General features: G+C 47.4%; 1 protein-coding gene across 3 annotated transcripts in view; it reads right to left on the reverse strand.

The window, feature by feature from the left end:
- MMEL1 (membrane metalloendopeptidase like 1) overlaps positions 1-25,563 on the reverse strand; it is a 1,408,056-nt gene that overhangs the window by 24,872 nt on the left and 1,357,621 nt on the right. For all 3 annotated transcript variants that reach the window (XM_069610215.1, XM_069610216.1, XM_069610217.1), the window contains exons 18-20: positions 20,968-21,087; positions 20,705-20,838; positions 5,084-5,149 (exon numbers count right to left, since the gene is read on the reverse strand). In XM_069610215.1, coding sequence (XP_069466316.1) covers positions 5,084-5,149; positions 20,705-20,838; positions 20,968-21,087 — 320 coding nt within the window. The remainder of the gene's footprint in view (positions 1-5,083; positions 5,150-20,704; positions 20,839-20,967; positions 21,088-25,563) is intronic.

Raw genomic sequence — 25,563 nt, forward strand, 5'->3', positions numbered from 1 at the left:
CTCTTTCTCTCCACCTCACTCTCCCCTAACTCTGTTCAGGTTTTGCTGACTGGTCACGTGGCTCAACTGCAGAGCCTCACAGGATCCAGGCTCCACCGCCAGTCTTTGCACTTGCCTTCGGGCCTCTGCACTATGCTCAGCGCTACAGCACTTTCAGCATACGTTCCATGAGAGGGGTAATCTCTCTGCACTTAAGCTAGGTCCCTGCTGGACTGGGCGCCCTTGTCCCCCCTCCCATCTCCCTTGCACTTCCGTCTGTACACCTGCATGACCTGAATTTACTAGGCCTAGTAAGTTCTTTCTTGTCCCCCCTTTGTCTCCCCTCCCTAATCTGGTTGCGCCTGGCACACTTCATGCACTTGTACTAGGAGAAATGCCGTAAGGCCTAGTACGCAAGCTAATTTTTTTGTTAGATCATTCTGGAAACCTCAAGGCCTAAGAATGACTACTGTATTCCCTTGCTCTCTTCCCGCCTTGAAGCGCATTGGAGCACTTCACTTGTGTATAAGCTCTGTACAAATGAACAATTACAATTACAATTCCCTATTGCCTGTGCACTGAGCTATGCTTAACCACGTCAGGCAGCCTGGAGAATTGAGTCAAGCCACTCGCTACCGATCCCGTACATGTGTGATCGACTTTGAACCATCAAAACCGAATTGTCTGCTTTTTCATCTTCAAACTATGAATAGCACCATTGGAAAACACTAGAAATACTGGCTTGATGCTTTTGAGCCACTACTAAAGAGTAAGGCAGAGTTGTGAATGGGCTAGAGGCCTCTAAAGAGACCTTTCTAGCTTCTGTCCACCTGGATTTCATGCGATGGGCACTCGAGACAGTTAGGACAGCATTCCCTAACTTGAAATACGTTTTTTAAGTAATACATCTTTGCCTTGATCTGTGTATTTGCTTAACAGGGGTAGGGTAATGTAGTGTTTTGACCACTTTTCTGAGTTTTACGTACGTATCTATGTTTTATAAGACTCGTGTGTTACTGCATTGCTGTTGCTTGGATGCTTTCATACTGAGTCATCCATTAGTGAAGAGTATAGCCTGCCCTCGTGCCATGCTTAAGAGGTGAACGAGGTGTAATGTTCAATTGGGTCTTGTTTTCACCTTCACGGCTGGATCACTGTTGCATTAGAAATGGTGCTGGGTGGATCAAAAGGTTTAGAAACCATTGCTCTCCCCTGTACTGTTGCTGGGCAATAGTCATTTCATCACACAGATTTTGCAGGTCCTCAGTTCATGCAGAGTGGATCTTTCTCCGGACAAACTCAACACCCTCCATCTCCTTTTCCACAGTCGGAGTCCAGATCTACAGGTATACACATTTCCACCAATCTCCGCAATTGAGAAGGGCTCTGGTTCTGCTGGCCGTGTCTGTGTGGCCCATTCTTTTCATAAAACATCTGATGTCCTTTCATACACTCTTTTTAATCTGGGCAGCAGAGACGAAAAGAGGTGATGTCTCCACCAGTTAGTGTTGCAGGTTTCCTGACTTTGGGGCTCTGGAGGATTTCAACAGTTCTGTGGAGCTAATTGGGCTCTCAGTAGATGTTAAATGCTTCATTAGATGATCCCGGCACCAGGGATAATGAAAGCCTATATTTCCTCTTGGGCCCGGCGATGGAGTTGGTGATAATGGACCATAAGTGTATTCATTCATTGCCTCTTTAGGAGAGATAAAAGACTATCGTTTTCATCTCTTTCTGTCGTTATATATGATATAATATTTTATTTGTATCGCGCTCTTACACAAGTGTTTCAGAGCGTGACTAGGCAAGGGAGGGGAACAGGGGAGAACACCACACAATACAACAGCGATCTTACTAGGCCCAGTGACATTGAGAACGTGCAAGTGCATGGGAAAGGGAAAAAGGGAAAAAGTGCATGGAAGGGGGAGAATGGAAAGTGCGGAGCAGAGGAGAGCAGAATAAATAATAATAAATAGAACATTGAGGCAATAAACAGTGGTAGTGCAGCCAGCAAGTGGCAAGTGCTGTGTTTAAGGCAGCAGACTGGGTAGTCTGATAAGTGCAGAAAAAGAAGAAACAATGGGGGGGGCTGTATGGGTACAGATACAGTCCCTAGTGCAAGGGGTGGCCGGAAGGCAGTGCAGGAGGGTGGCAGGGCAAGCAGGTACCTGGGCCCAGGGGACAGAGGGTGGCCAGGGGCACAGTGCCAAGAGAGAACAGATTAGCAGGGGAGAGGGGAAGCGAAGGCAGAAGCAAAAAGGAAGGTCTTGAGGTGCTTCCGGAACCGGAGATGGTTCTCCTCAAGTTTTAGAGTGGCAGGGAGGCTGTTCCAGAGGGAGGCCCCAGCCGAAGATAGAGATCTACCCCCAGCACATTTCTTTGAAAAATGATTGACCCGGAGGGAGTTAGAGGTAGAGGATAACTTATTATTTTATAAATTATTATTATGAATAAATAATAATGGCCCTAAAGCTATTTCAGGCTTCATTCATCAAAGGTTTGGGTCATCAGGCCTTCTGGCCCTAAATATCGTGAAATGTGGGATGTTGATGCTGCAATTGCAGTAATATTACTCTGCTGGCATTACACATTTTTCCAGAGAATTTGGCTAAATGGCTTTTCATTTGTCATGCTGGAGCTTATGGGATTTGGCAGCAACGGATTGTTCTAGATTCTCCTTCCTGGAACAAATGTATTTGAATTATTAAATTGTTTTTTTTATTATGAGCTTAATACCTGAGTTCGGTTTCTAAGCGCTGGATCGGAGATTCAAACCTCTGTTGCTCTGCCTGCCTTTGTTTCTAAGGCCAGCACATTGCCCCTGTTCTACCCTCCGCTCACAGAGCTTTCACTTTCAGATGGTCATGAGAACACAGCCACCTTTTTCCCTCATTGGATGTCTGTGCCGCACTGTCTCACTGGTTATACAAGACCAAGAATGATTGACCTCACTAGGTGGGCTCGCCTTTTTATTAGTGTATTGAAACCTGATCACACAGGCTCTTCTGTCGTCACTTGTGCATTAAAATTATTTGGTGCGCTGACAGAATTGATGTCTCGTTTTCTGTGTTTAAGCCGTCAAAGGCATGACTACATGTAAGGCAGCCATGGAAAAAAGGCGGAGGAGATGTTGAAGAGATCCAATTGGCCCAGGTCACCACCGTTGCCAACTGTTATCCTAGACTAGTTGACCAAGCAATGCTTGCTCCAAGGTGCGGTGGGGCAAGCCTGAACGCCTCTGAGCATGCGTGTTATTCAAATCTCTGTAAAGTGAAGTCAAATGGAGATTTTCCGATCGGAATTTGATAGAATGTCATAATTGTATAAACGACACAGATCAATCCCCAGGCCTGAGGGTTGTTTGCTTTTTAGGAAAACATGCTTATTCCTTATTCTAATTCATGGACTTTTCTTAACTTGTTCCTTTGTGTAGGTCAGGGGTCTGCAACATTTGGCTCTCCAGAGGTTTTTGACTCCAAATATCATCGACTCTAGCCAGCATAGTTCCATTGATCTACATACCTACTTAGAAGGCAGAAGAGAAAATACAGGAAGATGCTGGTTACTTATGGAATAGAGGGTTACAGCAGTGGCTCGTGGGATTTGTAGTTGATTTCAAGTTTTATGTTTCGGCTCTTTAGAAGGCAGTAAACAGTAAATAGTGAATGTGTATTATTCGGCGTCTCTGTCATTTATACATTCATGACTTTCCAGTTAGTGTCTTTTTTTTAATCTCGACTAAAGCTCTTTCGCTAGCAGTTCATTCCTGTCCCACTCTCAGTTCATGCTGCTCCCTCTTCTATCCTCTAATCACCTTTCTGAATCTTTCATCTTGTGACTGCGTATTTTGTACTCAACTTATTTTTAATTGTACATTTTTGAAAATACATGTTAAATGCTATAATGAAAGCGCTCGATAACACTGCCTGCAGCTTCTTGAGGGTAATTTGTAAATCACATTTATATATTAATTTACATTAGACTTGTTTCATTGTAATATCAGTGCCTTAAAACAGACATAGTGTGAGCTTGCACTTCTTTCTGACGTTACATAAAACACATCTGTTCACATTATTATTACCAAAATCTATTCTAACAGCTCCAAGGATGCTCAGGCTCCAATTAGACAAGACTTTAGAGTGCAAGCTTGTCCACTAGGGACAGTGTTCATGGGGACCACATGCAGAGAGACTATTTTGCTTTCAGAAAAACCCTTCACGTTCTCATTTTCTGAATGTTCAATTCACCAGCACCATCAAGCCACAAGCCACTGGAGGCAATCGACTTCACGGCACTATTCCACACAATGCCCATTCATCCATTTGCCCAAATATACATTCATTTGTTCATTCGTTCGTTCGTTCATTCATTAATTCACTCATTCATTAATTCATTCTCTTGCATTATCAACCATTTCTTTATCCGTTCATTCATTTTCATTAACCTTTTCTTTCACTAATTCATTCTCTCGTACACTCAACCTCTGGGTATTACGCGTGTTATAAATATGCAACTAAGACATATTCCGGTAACAGCGCCTCGATGCTCCCGGGCTGTGTGAGAGCTTAAAAAATGCAAATAATAATAATAATAACCATTTGCCTACCAAGTCCTTCATATTTTCATTGGCCTGCTCATTTATTCACATAGTGCCTACTAGCTATAGCAGTACATGTTGCGTAGCCTGAACTTCCCCATTCTCAGAATGTTCATTTTTTTAATTCTAAACCACGGTGTAATAGGCGCAGGGGGGCATCAAGATTGTCTAACCGACAGCAGCTACTGTGTTTTCATGTTCCAATGCCAGCCCTATAGTGGGATGAGTATGGCGCCTTGAAGCTGTTTTGTATGGAAATTGAAGCTATTTTGTATGGAAATGTTACCTCTTGACAAACAAAAAAAAAAAGAAAACAAACAAACAAGTACTTGTATCTGTTTAGCATTCGCGGGATACGCTGCATGCAAAAAGACAAGAGCGACAGATTTAAGTGCGCTACGAACTGCCCCTATTTTGCATTGTAAATTGCACAATCTTTTTCTCATTTTTTAAAAAAATTGAAATAATGGTTTGTGCTAAAAATACATTAGAAAAAACAAAAATTACCTTGTAAGCTTGCCGGACTCCTCCGTTGTCTGCAATGTTTTCGCCTAATGTACTTATCCCGCTGACCTGCGCATAAAATAGTGATCATTTTAATTTACAATTCTGCAAAGCTACCTTGGAAACACAAACCAAATTCATCACAACTCCTTACATCATACACTTGACTTTGCCTTCACAATAAAGTCCACATTGTTTGGGCTGACATGGATCCATACTAACACCAATCGCTCTTCCCACTGCTCAATTCCCCTCCCCTTAGTCTGTACACTATGGGCCTTATTCATGGAACGTTTTCCTATGGGATTGCGCCATTATAAAACACTTCCATGAATCAGGCCCTATATTGCCTCTTTCTCTGCCTCTCTCCTTCCCCTCGCTCGCTCACTTTCCTCCGCCAGCCTAAGCTCTGCGGGTCCCGCGTGGGTGAGGTTCTATGTGAAAATGTTCCCAGGAAAATGTAGTCCTGTGAAAGGTAGTCAGCAAAAAGTCGTTTTCAAAAATGTAGTCATTCAATACTTGCAATGCAAAGAGTGAAAATGAAACCAGTAATAATCTAGCCAAAAAAGCAGTTTTTAAATCCACAAAAGTACACGACTGTAACTCTATCAATGACCAAACCTCTAAAAAAAACAGCCACAATCACCCTAGCTTCATGCCTAAACCTTACCCTAACTCTAATTACAACCCTTACTCTACCCTGAACCCTTACTTGACACTAACCCTTCAAAGCGCTTACGCATTTTATTTGTATGTGACTCGGTACAAAACACCAATTGAATAGAAAATGAACAGTACACCTAACTCAGCTTGCCACAAATGCCACAGCCCTTGCCCTAACCCACAACTTTGCTCTAATCCTAACTTTAGCCTTACCTTAAACCCAATTCTAACACTTACCCTGATGATTATTCTACCCTAACACCTCATTTATCCGAACCCCTATCCCACGCCAACATCACCAGCCCTCTCCAACCTCCCTATCCTTGTCTTTAACACTTTACTATAACCCCTACGCTAACACTTATTCTACCCTAACCACCAACCAAACCTCAACATCACCAGCCCACCCACAACCAATTCTAAATGAAATATGTACTCTAACCATAACCCCTATTCTTACACTAGCCCCTATCCTAACCCTAAACAAGACACCACAAGCCCGCTAAACCCCCTTTAACCCTAACACTTACCCCAGCAGCACTGCCTTTTAGGCTACTTTTCAGCTACATGTTTTGACAACGTTTTGTTTTTTGGCTTTTTCACTGCAGAGGCATTTTCACCGGAATGTTTTCACTGACTACATTTTTGTTGGCAACATTTTCACTGTATACGCGGGTGCTCCACATGCCACTCTACCGCACTCTACTCTACAGTAGGCACTTTGAAACTGAAATGATGGTGATTTAATGCAGTACCAAATCATATTAACATAACATAAGTATAGATTAGGTCCATTGCCTGAATATGCATGTCAGGGGCAGACCCAAGAAAAGGCAAAACTTGCGGAGGAAACACACAAACAATGCCAAGGCAGTTGGGTGTGTGGGTACTGTACATTGTGCTCCATTAAAAAACATTGCTAAACCCTTGAAAACTGTCAAGCGGAGTATACTGCCTTACCGGAGGCTGCTTTGTCCTCTCTGTAGGCACCAAGCACAATAGCACAATAGCACAATAAAAATACATTGCCCAGCATGCTTTGGGCATGGGTGGCCAATCATGCGCGAGCTACAAAGCACAGGGCTTGTGCTCGAGAACTTGACGGAGGAGGACGTGTGCAGAGCAGCTCAGGCGAGAACTTTGCGCGAGGGGCCCTGCCCCACCAGATCAAGGATCCGGCCCCTCGCCTACCAAAAGATAAGTCGGGGAGGCGCTGCATAGGGAGCGGGGATGCTAAAATGAAAGACTCGGGAAGCGTTGCTGAGGGAGCTGGGGAAGCGCAGGGAGCACCTTTCATCCCGCCCATACCAATCGCCCCTGCGCCTGCAAAAAGAGATAAGTAGCCGCATCTGAAGCGACTCCCTTTTATTATTTCACTTATATTGCCGCTTTGAGGAGGATATAGATTCCGATGTGGAAACCTTCTTGGAACATGTGTAAAAGCGCATTCCGTGTGTCACGGAGGAACATATCTCCGACACCGCGGAACGAAGGGTAAATTTAGGAGCTGCAAGCCACGTGCGGCGATGCTCGTGCTGGCATCATTGGGCAGTTAGTTTTGGGGGTCATCTAGTGAGCACAGTGTGCGGGAAACCATGTGCGATGCCGCACGTCATTGGAAGTGTCTGTGTGAATGTACGATTGTAGTGTGGAGAGAGGATGACTGTATGAAACCACAATACAGGCAATAACACTGTGTTCTTTCCTTGTAGCATGAACCCCTCCTGAACCACCTCCAAGAAGCTGCATGAGACTGACAGCTCCGACTGGTGACGCTAAGGACAATGTTAACGGACTTGGACAACTAAAAGCTAAGTGTGCATGTGAAGATGTTTAGTGTTGGTAACTCGCTAACTGACATATTGAGTTTGGTGCCTAGCTCTATGTGATTTTTAACATAGTTGTCAGAACTGTTTGGGCGCATAAAGTTGTAACATTGTGTGCCAGCCTTGAGACACCATGGAAGCTGCCTTGTGGAACAGAAGATAAAACGTGTGCAACAATCAAACCATCCCCAATCTCCCCAGTCCTGTCCATAACCTCTACCTAAACCTTTTCCTGGTTATCCTATCTTCCTCTTCCTATCCAACCAACGAGACCCTAACCCTCTTTGCCTGCTCTGGTCGCGATTGTGTAAGCACTGACTTGCAGGCATCTAGACCATTGCAGGGGTGGTTGGTTACTTCCACTCCTGCGCCAGGAACCTGCGTGACCCCCTGACAATGCAGAAATTGACAGTGTTAAGAAGGTTGGAGGTTTATGGATGGAAATGCTGTTGGACACCTGATTTTTAACCTGAAGGTTCATAGTTGGATACAGATCTGCATGTATCAGAATGAATCCAGGACCAAGAGAAAGGGCCACCATTCTGCATCAAAAGGCCCCAAATCCCTGGTATTACCTGATAAAGGGGACATGTATGCAGGAGCAGATATTACTATGGCTGCATAGGCGAAACATTCAGGCACTCCATGTTTATCAAACTGTCGGGCATGTTACAGTAACTGTGATGTTCATTGGACCACAGCACTCACGTGGGTGTGTACAGACCTCATCCAGCTAGATGCTTGTTCTGCATTATCAATAGGACCCCTAAAGGGCCAATCACTGCCAATCATATCTTTACATTTCCAACTCGGGCCTCATTTAGAGGCTGCTGGTAACCCGCCGGTACTTCCTGCAGATTACCCGCAGACTTGCCTTACCGTTACCAGTGCCTAATAACCCAGTGTTACTGGGATATTACGTGTGCCAGCAACCGCAGTAATTTCCCATTCCAAGGGGCCCCATAAGACTCCATGGGATGGGAACTAGTGAAGCACCGGCACCATTAGTAATGGTAATGGTGCCGGTGCTTCGGTGATTACTGGCCTAAACTCCCGGCAGGACGGGCCTGCCGGCAGATCACTGCCCATACCGGCAGAATCGGTGTATGCCGGTCCGGAAAAATGCTGGAGCTGGTAGTACCGGACGTTTTACTGCCATTTTTCTCAGACCAGTTTACTCGTAATGACCCCATAGACCCCGTCATGCAAGAGTTTTTAATTGGGGCACATCCATGCTGGCAGGGATCAGAAAAGATCCCTGTGTTCATTGCCTTTCCTCTGCAGCTTGCATGCAACAGGTGAAGCAAGGTGCAGGGGAAACTACGTCCTGCGCGTCTCTCTCTCTCTGTGAATTAGGGATGGGATTGGCGATGCAGCAGCCATTCCTGCAGAAAGCCCACAAGTGCACATTTCACAGCTGTGTAAAAGCTCTCTGTGCAAAGGGATCCGTGCATACCGTCATTTTGTGAAGCAGCACGTCTGCAAAATGTAGCTCTTTTCCCGAACATTTGGGTAAATGGTTTTGTGACCTAGCCTCTGAGAATGCTTTCCCAAGAGCAGTGTCCATACTGGCAACTCTACAATGCAGCGCGCTTGCTATTCCAGCACTGTGATCCACAGGCAGCGCCGTCAGTGCGCCTCTGCCTGATACCAACACATAGCTTTTCAAGAGCACCTCAAACCTGACCTGCAGTCGTTCCTTCCCATTCCACAACTGAGAGGCAGATAAAGCTGTCAAAGCAGTATATTATTTTCCAGTAGAATCCTCAGCTATTAGGGTACTGGCCAAACACAACTCCTAAATCCTAAAATCCAGTGCTAGGGCTGGTGGAAGGAATTTTGCTTTCGTAAACAAAAGATCATTTTTGACGCACCCAATCACATGTCATCCCCTAACCACACATATATTTTCTCCTCTTCATATGCGTGAACTCTCCACCATGCTCATAAGCTGCTGTTTCGCCATCATGTTTTAGACCTTCTTCTAATAACAAGGTTAAATGAAATCACTCTCTCTTACACACACAATCTATAACACTCAGACAGCAGTCTTTTTTCATAGTTGTTTTGATCGGGGAATGATCCCAACCTTTCAACATAGTGATACAATAAAATTAAAAACAAATGTATCTATACATTCACATTAACATTCGAAACAAGTTTAAGATCATAAATACATAATCAATCCGGGGTTGTTACATTAATCTAAATCATTATCATTCTGCCTGATATTCAAAGAATTTAAAATTTGTACAACTGCGTATCTCAGACACTTAGATTTCCCACTGTGTACTATTAGCCATAATTGATCAGGCATAAGCACAGTGATTTCGTTAAACAGATGCTTAAAATAAACAGCAGTCAAAACAATGAGCATATCAGGCAAGATTAGAAATATAAATATCAGGCAGCATTGGGACACATTCAGGATATGAGTTATCATTAGAAGCAATGACCATCAGGTGCCACCACAAAACACCCACACACACACAGTAACACACATACACGACTGTTGAGGGCCACTTTAATGACATATAATAAGCATCTTTAAAAGTGGTCAAAAGGAGGCGTTTGCTTTCATCCATTGACTCCTCTACTTGCCACCATGACCTCCAAATTTTGCACTTGAGCTACCGCTGGCTTTGCTTGAAGTATCTGTGGCCGGCCTCCACCCACATCCATTACGTCTTCACTAAACTAAGCAGCAGGTCAGCGAAAGTCAGAGGATGTTGCTGGCTGGCAGTACCTTTACTACTGGCATAGCTAGCTTGGGGATGGTGCTATTAGCCCTCGTACCCTGATTTGAGGCATAAGAGATGTCAAAGAAATATTACTCTCATGTGCATTTTCAGTGAGCAGACTTCAAAGACTGGCAAGAAGATGAGAAGCCGAAGTAGCATAGGGTTCAAGAATGTAAGCAGTGTCTGACTCTTGACCCCCATTGGATGACTTTAGGTAACTGTGGTCGTGCCTGGCTGCATAGTCCAGGGGGATCAACGCATGATCTTGACAACCCACTGAACAGTCAAGAAAATTACAGGGCCACGAAAGAAACACAGCCATGAAAGAAGTGTTCAGGACACCATAACATCCTAAAGACTGTGAGTGAAAGTTTGACTTGTCCAGGCAGGCGGTCTCAAACTAAGGAGAGTGAAGGAAGGACTGTGATCCACATTGCTTGAGGAATTGAAGACACTGGTAGGAAACAGATTGTTTGTTGTACAGTTTCTAACCAAACACTGATGGGCCAGTCAACCCCACTAACAAGAATAAAAGTGCCTAGACAATTTTAACTTGGTTTTGGGTGATCTGTTAATCAGTTGGCTATCATCAAAGGATACAAATACAATTCTGCCAGCAACTGCTGCAAGCCCATTGCCAGCAGCAAGCCACAGTTCTATCCCTGGGTCTCCATGTTTTCCTCCAAAATACTTTGGACTGCCCAAATAAATCTCCAGCAAGTCACTTGTGGTGCATATGCTGTTCAATTTGGAAAATGTGCATTGTATTAGCATGCAAGCAGATGTAGTTATTTATAAAACAGCACATGTTTATGATTTATCACTAAGCTAACTCGAGCAAAACTATACATGCCAACATTTCGTTTTTGTTTGAAAAAACACCCAGACATCCTCCCAATTGCACTCCATTGTCCTCGACTGACTGGGCATGCGCCTGTACAAGAGGGTTCGTGAATACTACGAAGACACATTGAGGCCGATTCATGGAACAAACGTGCGCCGAAAATCTTCGCGCAACCAGGCGCAAGCAGGCGCGTGCGATACATGGAAGTCCCCGCGCGTGTTTACCACGGGATGTGCGCCAAACCCGTGCATGGCGCACACGTCACTGCAACATCCCAAAAGACGTGCGCGATGCGCACAGTGAAAGCGCACAACCTCGGCGCATACACCAGAAAGTGGGCGGAACACGGGGCGTAACGCGCGGAATGGGGAACAACTCGCGAAAACAAGGGCGTAACTGGGGATGTACTGCAGGGAAGCAGACGGAACGCCCACACGCACCCGAACCACACGTATTCATGGAATCGAATAGGGCAAAGCCACGCACAGCGAAAGACACGCACAAGCCGATACACGTCCGCCACACGAAGGCAGGCGGTAGCGTCCCTGCGCATTACAAAAGTGGCAACATACAGCAATTGTGCGAGCGGGGCACGTGTATTTCGGGGTTGTGCGGGAAGTCACACACGCGATCGGGCCTGGGGGAGCGGGCTACGTGAATTTCAGGGGTTCGCGTGAAGTTTCTCACGCGATCGGGCCTGGGGGAGCGGGCTACGTGTATTTCAGGGGTTCGCGTGAAGTTTCTCACGCGATCGGGCCTGGGGGAGCGGGCTACGTGTATTTCAGGGGTTCGCGTGAACTTTCTCACGCGATCGGGCCTGGGGGAGCGGGCTACGTGTATTTCAGGGGTTCGCGTGAAGTTTCTCACGCGATCGGGCCTGGGGGAGCGGGCTACGTGTATTTCAGGGGTTCGCGTGAAGTTTCTCACGCGATCGGGCCTGGGGGAGCGGGCTACGTGTATTTCAGGGGTTCGCGTGAAGTTTCTCACGCGATCGGGCCTGGGGGAGCGTGCTACGTGTATTTCAGGGGTTCGCGTGAAGTTTCTCACGCGATCGGGCCTGGGGGAGCGTGCTACGTGTATTTCAGGGGTTCGCGTGAAGTGTTTCACGCGATCGGGCCTGGGGGAGCGTGCTACGTGTATTTCAGGGGTTCGCGTGAAGTTTCTCACGCGCCTGGGGGAGCGTGCTACGTGTATTTCAGGGGTTCGCGTGAAGTTTCTCACGCGATCGGGCCTGGGGGAGCGGGGTACCACTCACCGTCTGCCTTGCGTGTAGAAGAACGCGTAGCCAACACCCGCTGTGAAGTAATAGCGTGTGAACCCCAACGGATGGAAAACACACGCACCGCACGAAAAGCACGTACAGAACATAAATGCACGCGGGATCACCAAGCCCTGCCAGGGCAACGCCCGTGCGCAAAACGTCACAGACGCGCTTACGCTGCAAGGGCCTTGGGTCCAATGAAATCGCGTACGCGTGCTGACGCGCTTACGCGCTAAGGGCCTTTCCTCGATTTTCACGCTGACGTGCAGGATTTTCACGTGCCAAATCACTCCGTATCAAGCTGGCCACGCGAAAACACACGGAAGACCACGCTCCTGCCCAGAAGGCCGAATCACTGCCCCCCAGTGCCCCGAGCAGCCTCCCACGTGCCATCTGCTGCTGCCTGCCTGCCTGCTGCCACCGTGCCCTGCCATTTGGTGCCTGCACATCAGCCATCTGCAGGGGTCCAGTTGCTGTGTCCACCCCTGCTGAAACAGAAGACTCCCGACTCGGATAACATCGCTCCACAGCCCAGCCCCAGGACCCAGTTGCCCACCCACTCCTGCCCCTGGGGTTGCCATGTCGGGCACATCAACATCTGGCACCAGTGGCAACCCCCAGCCAGAGGGGCAGAGGGGCACCAGCTTCACTGCCACCGAAGTTGGTGTCCTGGTGGAGCAAGTCCTGGGGCAGTATGATACCCTCTTCGGATCGTCCCGCGCCAACAAGGAAGGACGGGACAGGATCTGGGCCGACTGTGTGGTTGCCATCAACGCGGAGGGGGTGGCAACCCGCACCATCCAGAAGGTCAAGAAGCGCTGGGAAGACTTGAGGACCAGGACCCTCATGAAGGCCCGGCGCCTCGTGGAGGGGGGCCGTGGCCGCATGAGTTCCATCCAGTTGAGGGTCCTGGAACGCGCACACCCAGCGCTCCACGCCCAGGTCCTTGAGAGGGAGACCCGTCTGGAGTTGAGCGGTAAGTGGCCAAGCATTGCTGTGTGAGACAGGGCATGTTGCAGTGTGCTGGTTGTCTGATACTTGCCTGCATGTGTGACATAGGCCATGTACGCATGTATGTGTGCAGGGACATCATGGGAATGCATGTGCGACCTGTAATGTGTGAACCGCACGGTTGTTGCATGTGTTTGAATGCGACATGGGGAGCCCTGTGCAGATTGCACACATGAGAGCATGGCAGTCTCTGCTCCTGGACATGGGTGGGGGCGAGGTATGGGTGCTGATGCCAGATACATATGTGGCATCCATGTCTGTGTGCCTGACCTGCGTGTCTGTGACTTGTGAGTGCCATGGATGCATGACACATGTCTGTGACAATGTACAGATTCACTGATGCAGCCTAGTCATCCTTGTATGCACTGTGATTGGGGTGTACGGGGCCAGATGGATGTGACTGAGGTGAAGTGTGTGCATGTGATAGGCATGACCCATGATGCATGTGAGTCCCATTACATTGTATGATTCGAGAGTCCATTGGACATGCATTGAAATGTCCATGGCACGCACCATGACTGTCACTGTGTGTGTTTTGCCTGGACTGACACATGTGTTGTGGTGTGACATGATGGAAGTGTACTTTGACAGTGGCACTCATCTGCTATTGCTTCCTGTCTAGGGGACCATTGTACAGTACCCTGATGCTTGTGTTCTATGTCTCCCTCTACGCAGCGGCTAGTGAAGGAGAGGGCGGAGACGGCGCTGTGGAGCAAGGCGGCGGGGATGCCCCCACGGCTGCAGCGGAAGGGGTGGGTGAGCCCCCACAGGGGCCTGCTACGGCGGTAGACGGCGAGGAGCCATCCAGGTTGGTGGTTTCCACAGAGGAGGAGGAGGCCGCCACTGAGGCGCACATGGGGCCTGTTGGGGGCATCCCTGCTGGTGCAAGTGGTGCAGTCCAGGGGCAGGGGCAGGAGGCAGCACAGGTCACCGTGGAGGGGCCTGTGCATGTCGCTGTCCCTGAACCTGTGGGTGCACCACCTTGCACCAGCAGGGATGCCCCGTCCCAGGCCCGTCCGCAGATAGAGGGGATGTCCATGTCATCTGACTCCCCTCCACCTGCGGACGAGGGGACCCCTGGCCGTGTGGAGAAGGTCCTGATTGGGGTCGCGATGCGCACGGCTGTGATTCGTGATGCCGTGCGTGCTTTCCAGGAGGAGCACGCACGTCATCACGAAGAGCACCGTGCCGACGTGGCCCAATTGGGATCGGCCATGTTCGGGGGTTTCCTGCATGTGTCGGCCAATCTGGCGGCCCTCTCCTCCTCTGTGGAGACCATACGCCAGTCGTTCTCCTTGCCGTCTTCCGGCCCAGATGCCACCAGGGCCCCCTGTGGACCTGCCCTGACCAATGCAGCCAGCTCGGTGGGGATCCCATCCCTGCCACAGTCGGGAGTCAGAGGTCCAGCAGGGGTGGACAACACAGCAACTGGACCCCAGCAGATGGAGGATGTGACGGCATCATCGGGCAGGGCACGTGCACGACGGCGTCAGTGGTTTCCATCATCCTGGATGCCGTCGTGCTGGCAGAGGCAGTGGCGTCGGAGGCAGCAGCAGGCTCGACGTGGGAGGCATCATGGCTCGGGGCCATCAAGATCAGAGGGGCAGGCATCGGCCGGAGGGCAGGAGAACCCTGGGATGGTAGTGTCTTCCGTGTGGGAGCAGTTGGTCCAGCGGATAGGTGCGGAGCGGCAGCGGGCGGAAGAGGAGCGGCTCACCATGGTCAGGGCGGAGTTCTCCATGCGTCGGGCGTTGAGGCGGGCTGAGTGCCTCGAGGAAGCTCGCAGGGAGTTTGAGGTGAACATGGGGTTATCCCTGCGAGACCTCGGGGCCAGGACAGAGTCCCGCCTCCAGGACATCGACATAGAGTTCGATGATGCCCTGGCCGGCAACATCACAGAGTGAGCCGCAGGACTTGCCCGCTGCCATTGTATATAGCTATATAGTTATTGGTAGGTTTCCTTTTAATTATTTTTTTTTTATTTGGTTGCGATTGGACAATGCGCCACTTTTTTGTATATAGTTCAGTTTTTAGTTAGTTGACATAGTTAGGTTTCATTTGGTTGGGCTCATGGACCCGGGATTGTCTTGTAAATAGTTCTATGGATTTTTTGATTTTTTGGATTTTTTTCCTTGGACATTCATCTTCTTTTTGTTGTTTTGCTTTGTGGTTTTTCTAATTTCATTTCCATTCTAGTTGATTTTCAATACATTTTTATTTTCATCCTTCAATGTGTCGTATCATCTCATTACTTTCATGCATGTCATGTTGGTTGTTTTGACATTTACTTGCAGCCATTGTGTGTGACAGACATGTGTTCATTTGCATTATTTACATTGGGTGTGTAACATGTAATTGCCTTTGATATGTGGGTGGATGTGATAGTTGGTTGGGCCTTTTGGCAGGGGAGGATGGCCATTACGGACATGATTGGGGATTGTTGGGACCCAGGTGCAGGGGGGCATGGATGGGACATGGGCGAGGGCCTGGTGGAGGGTGCCCCACAGTGCTGGGGGGTGGGGGTGGTGGGGGACATGAGTTGGACATGGGTGGGGGCCTGCTGGCAGGTGCCCCACAGTGCTGGGGGGTGGGGCTGGTGGGGGACATGAGTTGGACATGGGTGGGGGCCTGCTGGCAGGTGCCCCACAGTGCTGGGGGGTGGGGGTGGTGGGGGACATGAGTTGAACATGGGTGGGGGCCTGCTGGCAGGTGCCCCACAGTGCTGGGGGGTGGGGGTGGTGGGGGACATGAGTTGGTGTTCATTAGTTCAAGGAGACATGTGCCTTTGCTGGGGGGCATGCCCATGTTGGGTGGGCTGCCTGTGGGACATGACCAGGGATGCAGGGTAGTCCCCTGTGGTGTGGGCTGCCTGCAGGGGCCGTGGAGGGTGTACAGGGAACACCTGGGAGGACCCACACTGTCAAATCACATGTAGGACTCCCCGGCACCCCTGAAATACACGCGCCCAGGCTATTCGCGTGTAAAACTTCCCGCGCACCCCTGAAATACACGCGCCCAGGCTATTTGCGTGTAGAACTTCCCGCGCACCCCTGAAATACACGCGCCCAGGCTATTCGCGTGTAAAACTTCCCGCGCACCCCTGAAATACACGCGCCCAGGCTATTCGCGTGTAAAACTTCCCGCGCACCCCTGAAATACACGCGCCCAGGCTATTCGCGTGTAAAACTTCCCGCGCACCCCTGAAATACACGCGCCCAGGCTATTCGCGTGTAAAACTTCCCGCGCACCCCTGAAATACACGTAGCCCGCTCCCCCAGGCCCGATCGCGTGAAAAAGTTCACGCGAACCCCTGAAATACACGTAGCCCGCTCCCCCAGGCCCGATCGCGTGAAAAAGTTCACGCGAACCCCTGAAATACACGTAGCCCGCTTGCCGTGCTGGTACAGGGTTAGCGCAGCCCTTTTCGCTGGATTGGGGATTTTGATGGCTTTTCCCTGCGCGGAAGGCGTTCTTGGGGGCGTAACTGGCACTGCTGGAAGGTCGCTGCGCCACTGTGCGCCACGGCTGGTTTTGGTGGCTGGAATCCATGAATACGCTGTGCGCGGAAATGGGTTTTGGCGCACGTGGCTGGCGCAGGGATTCGCACGCGCACACTGTGCGCCAGCCGCGTGCGCCACTTGTGCGCTGAATTCTATGAATTACCCCCATTATGTCATGCCCTGGGTGTACACGTGCTTCCTGGATACAGCTGCCCAACAGCCTAACAAAGGCCAATCCCACCCTCTACACTATGATGGTAGGGCAGACATGCATACACACTGCCAGGGCTTGTAAAGTTAGGTGATCACTCACTGGGAAAACTACACTGCATGTTGGGCAGTGGTCTTAGTTGCTTTCAATGAACCTCCATTTTGGTTTTTTTATGCCCGACACTACAAATACAGTAACGCACCAAGCCAATGCATTGCAACATAGGAGTGAGCTCTGGGGTCTCCACTGACATGTTTAGAGGCATGGAATCATCCTTTGGTCAGAGGCAAAGAGCAAGAGGTTGCACAACATATTTCACAGCATGTGCAGAGTGACCAGAGGAATATGGCGCAGAGGTGTGGAGAATGGTGACCACATAGTTCGGTTGCATTTGTCAGTGTAGAAAGGCTTTCAGCGCATGTGCACATTCAGAGTTCACATAATTGTTCATTGTCATGCGTGGATTTGTTTATTCTTCTTCTGCCCCAGTCCCTACAACTGAAACTCCCCATAGGCAACTTGAGCTAATGACTTTCAGGGCCTACTCTTCCCACGGTCCCATCTTCAGGGGTGGTGCTAGAGCGCCACCCGCCTTGGTGAGACTGGCCCTGTCATGGTCCGGGACACCTTGCACACACTTCTTGAGTCATGTGGGCACTTCCAGATTGTGGCCACTCTATCTAGGTCACAGTCACTGCCCCAGGATTCACAGTGGACAGGAAGTCCCTCCCGATCACTGTGCGCTGGCACTTGGGGTCTTGACGTAGTTGACCCAATGAGTGTGGCGCTGCTTTTACAGTTCCATCCACCAGGAACTGAAGACCGTCATCTGTCAAATATAGGTTTCTGTCCCTTTGACATGGTCCTGTTAGCTGCACGATGACGCGGGGCAATGAAGGAGGCAAGCTGGTCAGGCAGGGAGAGCGCCACATGACCTAGCCGCAGTAGCATGTAGTTGGCTGGTTTGAGTTCATTGCATCTCACTCAACTTCAGGGCAGGACACAGGAAGTAGAGGAAGTCACCTGGGAGCAAGATGTGGGGGTTGCAGGCAGCAATAGTCAGATGGTGGAGCCAGGAGCAGGCTGAGGAACAGTAGTTAGGTGACAGGTGATGGCAAGTCAGTGGAGTAAAAAGGCAGAGGTTTGTATAGGAAAAAGAAAAATAGGTCAGAGACAGAGGACGTTGGTGCTGAAGCAGTTGCTTGTCCCCTGGCAGTGCATTCTAGGATCTGGGGCTGTTTTGGGGTCTTTATGAATGCTTGGGGGCCTGTGTGTTGTGTCCCCACAATGCCAGGCATTTCCTCCATAAGACCAGAGCCGTAAACGTGACCACACAATCATTTCATGGATTTTACAAGTGTAATGACATTGGGGGTCATTACGAGGTGGGCGGTAAGGGACTACCGGCACCGGTAAGGGAACCCGTGCCAGTAATCTCTTACCGCCCTACTACGAGGTCCCTTAGCGGGTCCCTTCCTTAACGCCTGGTTTTACCAGGCATTATGGAAGGGACCTGTTAAGGGACTTCAGAGCTAATAACGGGCCCTCTAATAGCGGGCCCGTTATTAGCTCCATCCCCATTCCCATTGAGCCCTATGGTGGCTCAATGGGAATGGGGAATGGTTCAACGGAATGGGGACTTACCGGGTCCTCCAAGGTCGGAATGACCCGGTAAGTCCCTATTTCAGGAACCCGGACCCGGAATGCAGTAAGGGGGTAGCCATGGCGCTAATAGCGCCATGGCTACCTCCAACCTCGTAATGACCCCCATTGTCTTGCTTCTATGCTACAGACTTCTTCCATGCAGACATTTAGATCCACAGGAAAGTACTCCATCATCAACAATGCATCAATATGATGCAAATGAGCCAGCCACCCCTATGGGCTGTAGTGGTGGTGGAATTCAAGGAGCCTATAGAAGTGTACGTAAGACAGTAACAGTTTTGTCCAGCAAGTATATGGTTCAATGTACATGCACAATAGGCCCTTTCAAACAGTCACTGCAAATGACCCCACCTACAACCACTGGAAGAATGCATCGCATAAAGCTAAATACTCCAGTAGAAGCAGTCATTATACCTAACATACCTGGAACAGAGCTTAAGGACAGAACATATTTTGCGGTCTAATATCCCGAAACCTTTATGAGTTTTTAGATGTGAGACTCGTATTGGATCCAGGCAAGTAGTAGCCCTCCTTGTAAAGCTAGAGAATACATTATCTGTTCACCAGGTGGCTGGGTGTCCTCCATTTTTGCCACCTGTCATCCAAATGCGTAGCATTGCCAATGCTGTTCTTGTAGGAATGTGCTATATTGGCCCATGGCCGGTTCCAAAACTCTACAACTATTAAAAGGCCGTGCAGAGCTTCAGCTCTCACATTTTGTTAAGCAAATAGATAGATCTGCTTGACTTATTGCATGCATTGCCAAATGCATAATTCATGGAACCGTTTCAGTGTAATGTCTAGTGCCACAGCAGTTAGATATTTTGCACCAGCTCAATTCCTCAATTAACATACATTATTTTCCTTGCTTTTGTGGAAAGGGTTGGGAAACCAAAACATAATTGATATCTTCTGATGAATATCACTCATAGAAATTAAATACTTCTCATTTGGTAGATAATTAACTCAAATAGAGAACTATCTGCTTTGTATTACATTCAATTTAAATAAAAGGCCAATTCATGTGCGGTATGCTAGCGCCCGGGCGTGGGGGGTCGGGAGGAGGGGCTTGCTCATCCGAAGGCCTGGTATGTGGGCACAACCCTGCAGTGAACGCCTGCTTTCCATCCCGCACTCCTGTGACTCTCCACCCAGGATTCTAATTCTCTATGTTTCAGCCAGTGAGTGTCCCAGGCTATGTGCCTCCCGCTGCTGCAACCCAATTCTCCTATCCCCATGCTCACTTAACTTACCTCCTCGCCCAGCTGGCAGACCTGGCTTCAGGTCCAGGAAGTAGTACCGCCACATTGTCCCGTTATTGTACTATTTCCCAGGTCGCCTGGTTGATTGGACTTGTTTTATATGGAAAATGGGCACAAGCAAGTTGCCAAGCCAATTTCTCATAAAAATGTTTTCTTTTTTTTAAAAACCACTGGAAATATTCTGGGTGCGGAGCAATTGTATTAAATACTCCTTTCTGATGCCTGCTTTGGCGTTAATGACCCCGTGACCTTGCCTAGACTCGGTCTGCAGGGTATTAATGCCAACGCCCCACCCCCTACCCGACGGGGTACTTAATGCTATATTAACCCTGATGGTTGATGTCACTTAAAGAGGCTCCAGTACTCTAATACTGACCATGTATATATAATCAGTCAGGAATTCTGTTCAAACTTAGGGAAAGGACATTGTTGCACTAATTCACTGGGGGCTTCTTTACCGTGAGTATATGTTTTAATGACCCATTTCTTCTTTTTTAATAATAATAATAATAATAATAATAATAATAATAATAATAATAATTATTATTATTATTATTATAATATCAGTAAGGCTAATAATGTTAATGATGATTATTATCAGGTTAATATGATTAAATATGGTCATGGTCAATGCACTCACATTTTGTCCACCAGCCAACTCCCAGGTGTAGTTCCCGTACTGGTAGACCATGCAGCGAGACTGGTCCTTGAAAAGCGTAGCGGAAAAGTTGCTCCACCAGTCGAACATATTACCATCTTTATCAAAATTTCTACCTGTCCGTTAAAAGAGAAGCGTAGAGAGTTGGAGCATTTTGGTAGACAGGCAGGCTTGGAGTTCTGAAACACAATCACATCCCTGGGCACTTGTACATTTCAGGAAATGCCTCGTAAATGGGGTCTCACCATTGTCGTCAAAGCCGTGCGTAATTTCATGGCCAATCACCATGCCGATGCCACCAAAATTCAACGCCTGCAACTGGTGCTTACTGAAGAAAGGGGGTTGGAGAATGCCAGCTGGGAACACTGGAAAGAAAAAAAAAATAACATAATGCCATTGGTCCAGAAGATATTATAATGTATTTTGCCCAATAATATTGTCTACATGATCTCGAGATGGTATTACAGCAGGTAATTCCCAGGACCTTACATTTATTTAGGTTCTGTCAAATATGGTTGTAGAAACTGAACACCCATGATCCTTTTTCTCAGTTTTCGCTAGTAGGTAGTTCTAAAGCGCCACCTTTATAATGCAACATTATTTAATTCGTATACAGATAGCAGAGAGAGGGGATATGGGAATGGACACACAGCTTGTGAGTGTTGTTTAGTTATTTGCTCACCCATTGACCACCCATGCTCGTGTTAAACCTTATCGTCATTCCCAGCTACTATCCACCCCTCACTGCCCAAAGCACATACTCCTGAGACCTCTTTGAGCTAGCTCTATCAAGCGTTGCTATCACATTTTGGCCTGCCAGTGTTATTTCTAGCACTCTTCTGAGAATTAATAGCTTACTTACAGCTGTAAATACAAATATTTTAAACACGTATGCCTTCAAGCACTTGGTTTACATCTGTTTCTTGCAGTGAAATCCTTTTCAATAGAAGCATTGACAAAGCCAACTTTTTTAGTTTGTGTGTAGGTATTAATCACATCGACATTTCCCAGGCACTGCTATCATATGCCTAGGAATTCATAAAATGTTCCAGCTGTTGCTGTTTTATAGCCAGGATGTACCATTATAGCAGTGTCTGGTAAATTCCGATGTCACAATTATTCTGTAAAAAGTATTTTAAGCAACTTGTAACGTGCCCAGATACCTCTGGGTTTGGAGCGCTATATAAATAAATAAACAAACAAACTAACAAACAAACACAACACAAAAGACAAAACTGATGTCTATGCCAGTGCTGTTTTTTTACAGGAGGTATCCCCTTTGTCCTTGATATCCTGACCCTGGTCTCTGCTCTCTATTGAAACATTCACCTAGATAAAAGAATTTAAAATAAATATTCAGTTTAACATTTAGTGTAAAGTTTATTTGTACTCTGGATGATTGCTTAAGGTGTCAATCAAAATGTAATATCCTAATTGTACAGCATATATTCTCTGCAGCAGAAAGGGGCTTTTACAGCTCATGTTTGGGCTAACTAGGTTACAATAAGGATAACTGAATTGTTGTATGTTGATATGCTTTTTTATAATAGGAATTGTTATGCTGAAAAAACAACGTGGAGTAATTACTGAAGTCAGAGAGTTGAAATTGGCTTTGCGAGGACTCCACCATCCGCATGGTGGGCGTGAGCTTGCCTGGACTTTTTTGAAATATTTAAATCAATAAATGGAGGGTAGACCTACCTTGGGAAAAGGTGTGGGGCTAATCCACATACATTTTCTTCTGCTCAGACCACAACAAATGCATAGACTTGTGTATTGTGGGCTAGACACCGTACTACAGGCACAATCCGCCGCTGTCATATTTAGTTGGAATGTGACAGCAGAGGAGGGCATGATGTCATATCAAGGAATGGAGAGGCCAAACCTCCCCCAGCCATCATCAGCCTGATTAACTGACAAAGGCTCCATGGAACAGCCCTGATTTTCTGTTAGGCCGTACAGCTAGTGGCAGCGATTAACATACAAGTCGTGGGTACTTCAAACAAGCCATCAGGGGGCCTGGCTGCAGAGGATAACAAAGAAGAAAGGAAACCTAACAACCTTTCATATGTAAGTGTGTCAACTTGAAGCCAGATCCCGCCGCACAGTATCAATGACAGTGAAATGACATGTCTGGGTCTATTGTTGTAGTGGCCACCCACTAGGAGGACTGCATACATAAGATACGAGAATGTGGTTTGCAGAAGCCTGGAAGTCTGGTATTTGCATCTTCAAAGGAGACCTGCCACTTTAAAGGAACCACACAGGGAGGACCGTTAACCAGAGAGACCCCAGGATTGGTTCACTAAGTTAGGCTCAGCCTACACCAATCACTGTGGCCCACTTGGCTTTATAAGAGGGCTGGAACCCTTCTTTAAGCAGAACATCTGAAGGCTTCACAAGAAGCAGAAAGATGAACTCATCCTTATACCCTGGCTGAAGGTACAGTCTGCCTTACAGCTTATGCCAGTGAAGGAAGGACAGAACATCCAAAGAAGAAAGCAAGACCCCTTCCCTAACTTCTCCCAGCGAACAGAAGGAGAAAATAGCTCAGAGGACCCTCAAGTCACTTCAGAACCGGTACCCAGCCAGCACACAGCGTGCCCTGCTAGGCTCTGCATCAAGCTCTAAGGACAGGAAGTGCCAGAAGGTCTCTGAACCCGAAACCCAGCACAAGGTAGCTGCCTGCAACACACTCCATAGCCTTGGGCCGTTCGCCATAAAAGATGACACAAGCCCATTGAAGAAGTTGGGAGAGGTGCAATGACAAGCATCTACCACCATCCACCTTAATGGACATTTTCGAGCCACTTGAGTTCCTCGATCTGCAACCGACTGCAACGCTGACTGCTGTCAAGCCACAGTTGCTGAAAGAAACCTGAGGCGTCTCAACCAGTGCTTCAGAACCGCCAATCAGCACTGAGACAATGATTCTTGACCCTGAGTCGCCATGAAGGCCAGCCTGCTGCCGTTCGTCAAGCTTCACTCGCCAAACCGTCTTGCTTCCTGATACCCCCTGCTAACTCCCGTCTCGAGATCTGTTGCCGAAGCCTGAAAAGCACCTTGAAGCCAACTCGACCCTGTAGAGCACTAAGAACACCTACAGCAAAACATACATTGTGGTTCTGTCCCCCGGTTCCTTCCCAGAAGGCCCCTAGAGACATTGTAAAACCTTTTCTTCCTTTTGCTGAAGCCAAGAAACCTTTACAAACTATTGTGGTTATTAACCATACCAACTACCCTCCTGTCAGTATCCAGAGTACATCCCATTTCCTTCGTAGAAACTGTCTGTTGTCTGCAGTCCTTTACAGGGTGGGTTGTATTTAGTAGTGATATCAATCACAGCTTTATTCAGCTATTGGTGCTACAAAAGCATAAAACAATACATGTCATAAAACATACTTTATGCTACATAATGGCAGTACAACTTCTCACATTTCATCAAGCATCCAGAATATATACACAACAATATTACAAAGTCCCATGGTCAGAGACTCAAAATATAATACAACTTGTGTATGACCATTGAGAAGAGTCAAAAGAGCTATACAAGGGATCTTAAGATTCAACCCAGAACCATGTAACAGACTGTAATCATAGAGCTCTGCTACTTGAGTTTTAATAACCAGGCTGGGTGTATACATTTAGAAACAGCAAATACTGCAACCCGATCACTGGCGTTCAGACAAAGTTCCATGGCTTCCTGTGGCCGCACAACATTCCTATGTTTTAAAAGGGGGTCTGATAGCGGCGTCCGCCAAATTTGCTACAATTTTTTAGTGCTGTTGTTAGACTGTCTGTTGTGATAATAATAAAGTAGATATTTGTATACGCCCTTGACTGGACACTCCTTTTATCATTGGGTAATAATTGTAGTTTCACTGTGTTACAAATAACCAACGATTCACAACCTTTAGGGGAGATAAACCTGCCATTCTGTCCACGTTTCCAAAATTGGACAAGGAGGTTTATAATTAATTGTATACTCCAATATTTACGGATCCCCTCTGGTGTATTAGAGGTGTGGGGCTGATTGATAGTTTAGAAACCGATATTTATCCCTGGATCACTGGTGCCCTGGAATTTATTTGTCACAGACTCAAACTAATTGACAGTGATTTTTATTTAACATTATTGTGAAATTAGCCACTTCCACTAACTATGAACACATATTAAATTACACCTCTCTATGCTTACGTTTTCATTAAATTTTACTTAAGAAATGCAAAGTGCAATTTTTCCTTTACATTTTGAATTTAAGGCCTAAACGTTGCCAAAATGTGGATGGTAATTTGTTGCCCATATCTGCTAAATGTGAAATGTAGTGAGTGTTGCTGCACTTAAAAACAGCCGCTTATAAGAGACGTGTTTCATGCAGTTTCCCTGTGGACTCAATTAAATAAAATGTAATCTGAATTCTTTGTGCCCATGTTCACTATTTTTCAGATCCTCACAAATAGTGGGCTGGATTTCAGCCTATATCAATAATAAATAAAAGTGGTTCATTCCATTTCAGCAAAAACTGTTTTAAAGCTCCTAATTAAATTGGAAACATTTATATTTGTTTCAGACAAGCGCAGTTCATAAAGGGTCTTTTAGTTGACCAGTCTTTGGTAGGTTCAGGTCCGAATCAAACTGTTCTTAGAGAGGCACAGTTTCACCTCACTGATGATGCCCAACAAGACTGAAACACGTGTATGGGGTTACTGTTGGTACTCTTGTTCAGAGGAGAATTGCCTAGCATTTCAGCGCTGGACTGCCCCTGGGCAGGACAAAGGCTGATATGCAGGGACATTTCTTCTCTGTGAAAGGGACAGTGAGCTAAAGACTTGGTAGAGTCT

Source organism: Ambystoma mexicanum, chromosome 8 (assembly GCF_040938575.1).
Source record: "Ambystoma mexicanum isolate Mex_15411 chromosome 8, UKY_AmexF1_1, whole genome shotgun sequence".
Lineage (NCBI taxonomy): Eukaryota > Metazoa > Chordata > Amphibia > Caudata > Ambystomatidae > Ambystoma > Ambystoma mexicanum.